The sequence below is a fragment of the Esox lucius genome, chromosome 2, assembly GCF_011004845.1.
Source record: "Esox lucius isolate fEsoLuc1 chromosome 2, fEsoLuc1.pri, whole genome shotgun sequence".
Taxonomy (NCBI): domain Eukaryota; kingdom Metazoa; phylum Chordata; class Actinopteri; order Esociformes; family Esocidae; genus Esox; species Esox lucius.
This window is the reverse complement of record NC_047570.1, coordinates 28,973,809-28,984,684: the sequence shown is the minus strand read 5'-3', so window position 1 is coordinate 28,984,684 and position 10,876 is coordinate 28,973,809. Positions and strand designations below refer to the sequence as shown.

The 10,876-nt window shown below is 36.9% G+C and overlaps 1 protein-coding gene across 4 annotated transcripts; it reads left to right on the top strand.

Annotated features, from left to right (window-relative positions):
• Window positions 1-945: 945 nt before the first annotated feature.
• On the top strand, window positions 946-10,283 carry hdgfl3 (HDGF like 3). Of its 4 annotated transcripts, none has more exon segments than NM_001310973.2 (6): window positions 946-1,233; window positions 2,004-2,080; window positions 2,945-3,083; window positions 3,297-3,464; window positions 6,216-6,350; window positions 7,138-9,380. In NM_001310973.2, coding segments are annotated over 6 exon segments (630 nt in total). In that variant the 5' UTR covers window positions 946-1,149; the 3' UTR covers window positions 7,165-9,380.
• The last annotated feature ends 593 nt before the right edge of the window (window positions 10,284-10,876 follow it).

Below are 10,876 nucleotides of genomic sequence, written 5' to 3'. Positions count from 1 at the left end.
TCTACAGAACTCGTAGGGATGCTGAATAGAATGCAAATAAAAACAGAATGCAATGATGTACAAATCATTTATCCCTATATTTAACAGAAAATTGCACAAAGACAACATGTCATTTTTTTTTTGGAGGGGGGGGGGTACATGCCCATTTTGAATTTGATGCCAGCAACACGTTTCAAAACATTTGGGACAGGGGCATGTTTACCACTATGTTGCATCACCTCTTCTTTTAACAAGAGACCAATTGCTGTAGTTTTGAAAGTGAAATGTATTCTCATTCTTGCTTGAAATAGGATTTCAGTTGCTCAACAGTTCAGGGTCTCCTTTGTCATATTTTTATACGCCAAATGTTTTCAATGGGTGATAGGTCTGGACTGCAGGCGACGCCTCTGCTTCTTGATTGCAATATTATTGTAACGAGCAAATTAACACTTACTGCCCAGATAAAATGCTTTAAGCAAGTTTCTCAGATTCATAAGACTTTTGCAGAGTAGGTCTACTGTATTTTGACAGGCCAATAGAGATGTGTTGCCGGACAAAGAAATAGCTAAGGCCTATTGATGTTAACATAGGGTAATATGGAAGGTCCAGGTAAGGGCACAGGGTCTTGCTAAACATAAGTACAGTACATCAACAAATGTAATAGGCTAATGATTGAATATTAAACGTCTTCTATTGTTTGCAATATGGCCCCATAGTTTTTAGTTTTAAATTTAAAAAAATGTCGCCTGTGTGGTCTACCAGATCAGTGTTGGGTTATTTGTCATGTTTCGAATTACCCAAATTGGGTGTCAATTTCAGGAGTAATTTGGACTATAGTGCATATTGTTACTATTGTACTTATCAAATGATCATATTCACGATTACGATATTTTTTTAATTTATTACCATATACTTTGGATAACAGTGACAGCTTCTCGACGTTGGGATTTAGGTTTGCAACCGTATTCTTGCTCTGATCTACACACATTTTTGTGCGTGAGGCACCGTTTCCAGGCCTTATCCTTTGCTTTAATTATTTATTTCCGTGTAAACTGCAGTCTTGCTATCAAAACATTGATGGCCGATAATTTCCCTCTCTGTTGAGGGCCGAAGGGAACTAAAATACCGATATAATCTCAAATTGGAGTATACTAAAACTACACGGTCATTATGGCTCGTCCACGGCCGCGGGAGTACAAGGCAGGAGATTTGGTTTTTGCGAAGATGAAGGGATACCCACACTGGCCGGCGAGGGTGAGTAGGTGATGCAGCCGAGCTGAAAAGAAGGGAGGCGGGGTTGCCTGAGACAATACAGCCGATGCTTTGGTATAGATGCGATAGTGCTCTTGCCACCTTTACAATGCGTGTTTGTCTTTTGCAGCAAAGTGGTTAATTTACAGTGCTCCTACCTTCACATTTACATTTTGTAACTTACTATGTTAATACACTGCTGGCAAAAAGCGTAATTCTCACGTCGACATATCGTTATTTACCATGTGTTCAGGAAATGAAGGCATTATGGATCACTTCTATTTTTTAATCCGTTTCTTCTTTTTGCGTTTTTTTAATCTAACCCATTCCACAAAATCCCATAAATGTAATGTGGTTTCGTAGGCGTAAAGATTAATAATATGCTGTATACACCAGTCGAGCTACCTTGATATCAAACTGCGCATGGACTAGACCTGAGGAAAGCGGATGAGCCCTTTTCAGTAAGAACTAAGGTGAATAAAAGACAAGGGCAAGGCCTTTCACATTTAATTATAAGCTTTGCTATTACACAGTTACACATTTTTTTTCCAAATACAGATATATTTTACACTTCGGTTTCTGTTTGGAATGCCATATTAAATGAATGTGTTAAAGTAATGTAGCATTCGAGATATTCGTGTTTACTGAGAGTATGGTGACAACAAAGTTTGGCTATCAGCGGTGCAGTTCAGACGTACCCACATGTTCATTTTTAGATTAAGTTAATTTACTGAACCGATGCATGTGTGTTCCTCTCTCCCTCTCTCAATTAGATTGATGAACTTCCAGAGGGAGCCGTCAAGCCCCCGGCTAATAAATATCCCATCTTTTTCTTCGGCACGCATGAAACGTATGTCAATACACTATCATATGCTTCCAACGATGCTGTCAAAAAGAATCAAGTATTCTCTGTTTTGCACTCCCACTGACCAGAGCCCCTTAGGGGGTAGTAGCACTACTTGGATTGTATAGCCTCAACTGTATGTGTCGTAGGGGTTGATCTTTCTTTTCAATTTTGTATCACCATCTTATTTTATTTATTGGCAGATCACCAAAATCATTCTGAGGGCCTATGTAGTGTGATTAAACAATAATAACATTATACTGTTATTATCAGCAAATGAATGTTTACTTTAAATAATTTAACACTGTCTTAGGGCCTATTTACACTGTGAAAGTTTTGTTCATACATGCTATACATTTTGTGACAGCCTAAGCAGGTAAGCATTAACATTGTCTACCTTCAAGCCTTAACTTTTGCGAGGTAACATGGAACACTAACGCTACAGATACTCCCTTAGGTTCTCTTCATTTTGATAGACGGGATCACTGGATGTGAATGAATGTCACGTGAGCAGTCACATAGGGAAATCAAAGGACTCTTACCACCGTTGACAAGCGGCTAGCTGTCTAACAATCTAGAACACAGACAAACTGATTTGTATCGTTTGAAGTCAGTGTCCCCTAAATAATTGAATTCCCATTTGCCTGCTTTCAGGAGCAACGTTCCCAATACAGGTGTAAATAGAAAACTATTTATGTATATAGTACTGTTCGTACACACACCGTAGTGATAGTCATTCTAACTGTGACATCGCAAGACAGTAGTAAGTGGACTGTGTAAGTGTGCATGACATTTGCTTTGTAACAAGGAACAGTTGTTAGTGGTTGCAGCATTTTGGCCTTACCTCTCACCGTCTTCATCCTGCCACAGTGCATTCCTGGGCCCCAAGGATCTCCTGCCATACAATGAGTACAAGGACAAGTTTGGCAAGTCCAACAAGAGAAAAGGGTTTAACGAGGGTCTGTGGGAGATTGAGAACAACGCAGGAGTCAAATTCACTGGCTATCAGGTCGGTCGCACTCAGTCCATTTTATCGATTGGCCGGTAATAACGCAAGTAATGCAGTTTGACTAGGATGCTCATCATTTAAAAAGCCATCAACAATACACTCAGATATAAACATGTATTCTCATGTGATTATGAAGCCAAGGTACATCTGTTGTTCTGTAAACTATTCCGTTGGTATTATGGCTTACTGTACTTTACTCTGTTCTATCTCCAGGCCATCCAGCAGCAGAGTTTGTCCGAGACGGAGGGACAAGGTGGAAATGTGGCCGATGGAAGCAGTGAAGGAGAGGAGGGAGATTTCATAGAGGAAGTCGAAGATGACAAAGGCAAACGGAAGGATGAAAAACCGGGGTCGAAACGGAAAAAGACTGCCTCCTTTAAGGTGCGCGTTATCTCAATGTAGCTATCAGAATATACTGTCTCTTAAGATGCATTATGAACAGGGTGGTTCAAACTGTGAATGCTGATTGTCTAAAAGGCTGATAGCTTTTCATGCTTTTATTGTGTTAGTGACTTGTTAACCTGTAGTAATAAGGAAACTTGGGTTTGAGAGAAAATTGGCCTTGCTCTGAAACACCCAATTCACTGGCAAGACGGGGAATTGTTTTAATGGTTTTTGTTGGGCCAAGAACAAGCCTGCACCCCCGGAGTTACAATGGGTCTTAGGGTTGTTTCTTTATTTATCTATTGTTAAAGGGATAGTTTGACATAAAATCATATTTGGGTAAATTCTACTTACTTCACCATGAGAAAAGCTTGTAAAATATGACACCATGGGCCTTGAAACACAACCCAAGGTAAGGGGAATTTCAGCCATATATGAGTTTAGATGAAATTGTTCCTTTTAATTTCGGCAGATTGTTATTTTTGTCTAGACTATCAGCGCTTGTATTTACGTACACTTGATCAGTACTTTCAGATTTCCTTCAGTAGAACTATAAATCTGTTTGGTATCCAGGTGTAGTGCTTTTCATTAACAGGATTGTGCGCTGTTAACCTGTACCCTATATAGCACTACAAAAACAGACACTGTGCAGATATTGTGCCTCTGTGTATCTTACTTGTGGATGCATGTAATAACTCTAAAGAGGCTTCCACTACTTGCTATCTCCCTTTCATCTGCACTGACCTGAAAACACGGACAAGGTCAAAGTAATATGATGGATGCCTTTCAACCCGGAGTCTGTTTCCACCTGTTTGGTTGTGTCAGCTAAATTAAGCATATGACAAGTTAAGAAGAGGCCACGTTACACTGTGTAGATCTGTCTCTTGTGCTGATTAGAAGTTAAAGGTCAGAGTGCAGATGTGTATGTACAGACTAGCAGTGGGGAGAAAAGTTACAGATGCTTACAAAATCACATCACTACCCATGTTATAGCCTACAGTTATATTCTATTCCAAGTCGCCAGTATATCTTTAAGAAGACGGATTACGGAGTCATCTGGAAGGGATGCAATTCTAATTGTTTATTTTAATGGTTTTTTATGCATAAGAATAACATTAGGCCTCTAAGCTGATATAGAGGCAAGGTTATTGTAGTTATGCAAGCTACTGGAGTGTAGATTTAGTATTAGGTTGAAAAAAGTCAGCCACTGCCCCCTCCACCCTGCCCTCACTTAGCAACCAGTGTTGCCTAGCAACTGTGCTCTATTACGCACATTAGACAATGCATTTGTAGAATTCCAGAAGACCAACCTCAGTCTTTCAAACTGTAATAGGTTAACTCATGCTTACATTACAGAAAATCCCATTTCATTGCATTAGTCCTTCCAGGCACTGGATATGCTTTTATTTAATTTATTTTTCTCAGTGGAAATGCAGCTGTTTTGTTTAAGCAGATATAACTTTTGAGCTGTTCCTTATTGGCTATATGTGCACTGCAGTTAGGAAGGTTGTTAAACAGAAACAGTTTAAATGAGTTACTGTAGTGACCAAAGGCTTACAAGGTCATGAATAGCAAATATTATCACATTATGTTACTCTAACAGATGAAGCTGATGTTATCACATTATGTTACTCTTACAGATGAAGCCGATGTTATCACATTATGTTATTCTAACAGATGGAGCAGTTGTTATTGCGTTATGTTACTCTAACAGATGGAGCAGATGTTATCACATTATGTTACTCTAACAGATGAAGCAGATGTTATCACCTTATGTTACTCTAACAGATGGAGCAGATGTTATCACATTATGTTACTCTAACAGATGAAGCAGATGTTATCGCCTTATGTTACTCTAACAGTTGGAGCAGATGTTATCACATTATGTTACTCTAACAGATGAAGCAGATGTTATCACCTTATGTTACTCTAACAGATGGAGCAGATGTTATCACATTATGTTACTCTAACACATGGAGCAGATGTTATCGCATTATGTTACTCTAACACATGGAGCAGATGTTATCGCATTATGTTACTCTAACAGATGAAGCAGATGTTATCACATTATGTTACTCTAACAAATGGAGCAGATGTTATCACCTTATGTTACTCTAACAGATGAAGCAGATGTTATCGCCTTATGTTACTCTAACAGTTGGAGCAGATGTTATCACATTATGTTACTCTAACAGATGAAGCAGACGTTATCACATTATGTTACTCTAACAGATGGAGCAGATGTTATCGCATTATGTTACTCTAACAGATGGAGCGGATGTTATCGCATTATGTTACTCTAACAGATGAAGCAGATGTTATCACATTATGTTACCCTAACAGATGAAGCAGATGTTATCGCATTATGTTACTCTAACAGATGAAGCAGATGTTATCACCTTATGTTACTCTAACAAATGGAGCAGATGTTATCGCATTATGTTACTCTAACAGATGGAGCAGATATCAGATGGAATGCTGATGAAATGATAGAAACACCATTAACCACTAACATTTCAGAAATAGGAATTTGTTCTTAATTGACCAGCCTGGTAAAATAAAGTACAATGTAGTCATTACTGTACATTTAAGTAATTGAGTCAGAGACCCTACACTGGTACCTGATCAGGGTTCAGATGTTGACTCACTAAAATCTGTGAGATTTATTCAAATAATAGTTGACATAGCTGTAGAGTACCTGATCAAGTCTAGTTGGTGAGTGTTGATCTGTCTGTGTGTTTGTGCCAGAAGTCTTCTAAGCTGTCAAGGATCTCATCTGGAGACGATGATCTGGAGAAGGATGGGAAAGAGGAGGATCGGAAGAGTGGATCAGAGGGGGGAGACCCAAATAACGACATTATCCAGAACCTCTCCGACAGCAAGGTGTGCCCCCGGAGGAAGTCAGGGTTGGGGACAAATCAAATGGATGTCAGTCACAGTCAAAACTCTTCTAAATAGATTTTAACTTCGTTTTATTCAGAAGATGTTAAAAAATGGAGTCTGAATTAAAGTTTACTGCTTGAATGGACCCAAACCCTGGTAGATGGTCCCAGATATGTTTGCGTTGGTGACACTGACACAAACAAGAAATGAATGATGTATTAATAGTACAGATATAAGCACCATCCCTAATCATAGTTTATTTACATTTCAATTAGAGATAGGTTAACTCCAATGTAGACTTAGGCAGAATATACGGCATTAAAATACTGATGGTGAATGTATAGAAATCTGGATGCCCCTGAATCCTTACTGAGTGGCAGATAGCTTGCATCTGGTCATAACTAAAAGGTTTTTAATCTCTCAGCCAGGTGAGAGATTCAAACAATATGTTGTTGTAACACATTTTACCCTAGTTGCTGTTCGGTAAGAGCAGATTTAAAAATGTACCCCTTTCTTAAAAAGGATGGGGTACAATAATAGACTTGATTACGAAATGTTTTATGTTTTATTTGTTTTGAAAATGTTGCATATATTGTATATCCAGTGAGTATGGAATATGGTGGACAAATATTTGTTTAATTCTGTTCGACATCTTGGACATGTCTTATCATTCAAACAAGTCTGTTATAAAACCTTCTGTGACACATTAGATGAAGCATTTGTGTATGTTATGTAATACTTTTATAGTATATTTTTCACTTAAAAAGTATTTTCCCTTCTTTTCCAGAACCAGTTGATGAGAGAAGAACATTAGGTACTGTGGACGACTGCAGATGAAAGGAAATAATTGAATCAAAAGAAAATGTATTTATATAGCATATTTCTAAAATTATAAAAGGTGAAAAGGGTAAAACTATTTAAATGGAAATATAAAATAATATAATAAATATATGAAATTAAGAAGTGAGACATACATACAACATGTATTAAGACAAGACAAAACAACATTTAACAGTGAATGAAAGACTTAACAGAGCAGACCATAGAATAAATACAATATAATATAAAATCAATAAAATTGTTAAATATAAGTAAGACAACTAAAAGGTACCCTTGTCAAAAAGCAGGTCTAAAAAGGTAGGTCTTTCTTAAAAGTGTTAAAAGCATCTGACACCTCAGATCACTTTCCTGGCTCTTCCAAAGGCCCTGACCATAGTGACTGAAGCAGACTCAACAAAGGTTTTGGTTTAACCTCTAGAACAACTAAAAGGCAAGTACCAGAAGATCTGAGGGAGCGACTGGGCAAATACACAAAGAAGCATATTCAACACATATTTGGGTGCCAGATCATGCAGTGCTTTAATAATCAATAAAGCAAGTTTAATACCTCTAAAACTGTTCAACTGATTCTGTCTTTCATCTGATATGGAAATGGGTTAGGGTTAGGCCTATTATCACCAAGGGACATTTCTATCATTACCTGTATTGGGCTTGCCACACAAATCTCATAAACAGATCTACTATGTTGCATTTCGGTGAAAATAGTGCAGACATTAATAGTCAATACACACATACTAGGGGGCAGGGTAAAAAAACGTTTGACATCTTGTATATCTTGTATCTCTTATCATTCAGACAGCACTATTACGGTAAAGCACTTCCTGTGTTACGTTAGATAAAGCTTATGTATATGTATTTTCATTATTTTATAGTATATTTTTCACTTAAAGACTGTTGACCCTTTTCGTCCAGAACCAGTTGATGAGACAGGGTCCTGTGGACAACTACAGGAAATAATTCAATAAAAACAACATGTATTTATATAGCATATTTCTTACAACGAATGCATTTCACAGAGCTTATTGAATTCGATTCTAAAAAGTGAGGAGCTTACTCTGAAATATTTCAATAGAAATATAAAGAGTCAAGAGAAATGTATAAAAAAAGACTTGAAATGCATTAAAATAGTAAAACAACAGTAAAATAACAGTGGATGAAAGACCAATGCAGCCAAGACTAGAATAAATCAAATATATATTACTAGTGTTTCTTAAAAGTGTTAGTTTCTGACACCCTAGATTACCTGGCAGGCTGTTCCAAAGGCCAGAACCACTGTGAATGAAGTAACCTCAACTATTTTGTTTCTGTCTTTTGGAACTGAAAGGCCAGTTTAAGATCTTAGGGACTGACTGGGCATACCCATGAAAGCATAATTGACAAATATTTGGGTGCCAAACCACATAGTGCTTTAAATATAAATAAAGCAATTTTATTAACAACTCTTTAACTAATTAACTCATTGTGGACATTGTAAAGGTCAACACTGAGCTAGCTGGTCATCTCTATGTAAGTTCAAGTCTGTTCTAAATCAAAATGAGATGTTTGTAATATAGCCATAAATGGATATTTATATTGACATAGCTGCCACTATCTGATAAATCCATTAATGATATCATTCAGCTAAACATATACAACATTGTAAAAATAATATACTCTCCAAAAGTCTATGATGATTGATACATGTTGGGTATTGCAGTGTTGTAATGAAATTAATTGTATTTTGGAATTTGCTTTTCTAAAATAATGGTTTAGGAAATGGGCTAGCTAATTCTGGATTGGGGGTATTCTCCAAAATTCATAGGGTTTCCTCTGGTTCAAAAGAAATAATGAAATCAGGAAGGAGTAAACACAAAATCTAGGGATCTGAAAACAGGATTTTCTTGGAAAACCTGTGAATTTTGGGAAGGTTACCAGTGCAGTTTGGTTGGTATAAGACAATCCATATCAATCACAACTAAATGTAACCTGCAAATGATGAATGGGACAAAAAGGTTGATAAATGTAACAAGTGTTGTGCACAAGCTGAGTTACATATTGTAACTCTTTAAACTGCACTTTGCGCTATAGAGTATAGGGCCAGTATTCTACCTGACTGATCTAGGTAACAACTAATCTGCGGCATAAATGGCACCCTACTGTATTTACAACGTAGTGAAATATTTTTTCCTCAAAAGTAGTGCACTATATAGGTAATAGGGTTCCATTTGGGACACTACCCTCATCTTTCTGTGGGAAGCGGAATCTGTTTTAACGTGTGTCAATGGTTATATTTTAAAAGCTTTTTATAGTTGCATGCTTAACTGTTGTACACAGCTACCTAGTTCTTTTTTCAAGGTTTCCTACTACCTGCTGTTTTTCCATTCACACTTCTTCCACTTGTACAGCAAATCTGAGACAAAAACACAACACAATCATGTTTGTGAAACACCTTCTCAGACCTTATGTATGGGTTATCCTTAGGTTATGCTGCATTTATGGGATGTTGGGAACTCTGAAAAAAAATTTTTTAACTGCCCTCCAACTTAATTACAAAAGTAAAAATTGAGTATCATCCTTTTGCTCTGACCACTGACATTGTACTGTGACATTACCTATTAAGGAAATTGTCTTGATAACAGAATTTTCACCTCTCTTTATTAAAACCAATGCATAATTGTTTACAAGCAAGACAGCTGTACTTAAGCTTATGACTGACTGTTAATTGAATGTGATTGTTTGTCTGTTGCCAATAAGTGTTCTCTATGAGTTCAGAGCACATGAATGTGCTCACAACAGGTCGTATTTTCAGAGTTTCCAGTTGTCAGGAATGCAGCTTTAGTCTTTGGTGTAAGTTTAGCATCGGGCATGCTAGAAAATAGTGTTTTCTGCCCAGCTGCCTTTTTTATTTCCTATTACTGTCTTTATGAAAAATATATTCTATTTATTTTTTGATGATATCTGATTATAACACTGTGCGATTTCTGTTTATACATTTCAATCTTTGTTCATGCTCATAATTAGAACAGGTTTTACATTTTAAAGGTTTGTAGTTCAATGTTAACTGTTTTTTGCTGTTTACTGACAATACTTTTACAGAATAAACTTATTGGAATGCACTCTAAATGTGTGCAAGCCTGGATTATATCAATAACACGAACATATCACAGAAAGCAGAAATCACAATTCACGAGTATGGAATAGTCAGTGAATGCATTTAATATATGGTAAATATACCACAGTTTAAGTGTTGTTCTTATGCATTCGATATGATACATATGATTCCATATGATACAACACAAAGTGCCTGAAATCAGCCCTTAAACATGGTATTTTTTGGCTATGTACCATAAACAGTACAGATGCCATATTACAATTATGTATTGTTTACAAAAACAAGTTATGTGATGGAATCAGTAAAAAGCGAATTTGTTAAACCCGTGATTCGTGATCTTACACACCAGAGCCAGAATCAGCATTAAGGCTTAAATCACCCGGTTTATAAATGTTTTTCGACACTTGATCATATGAATAAGCACAACCAGACAGCTTTGGACGGACATTACATCAATCAAATCTGATCTGAGGATCTGAATGTCACAGGTGTCTACAACACCAATTGTAGCACACACTCCCTGATTTCATATGCTGTGTAACACTTGTTTTCTAGTTTACACAGTTGGAGTGTTACAAACGATTTAAGTGGACCG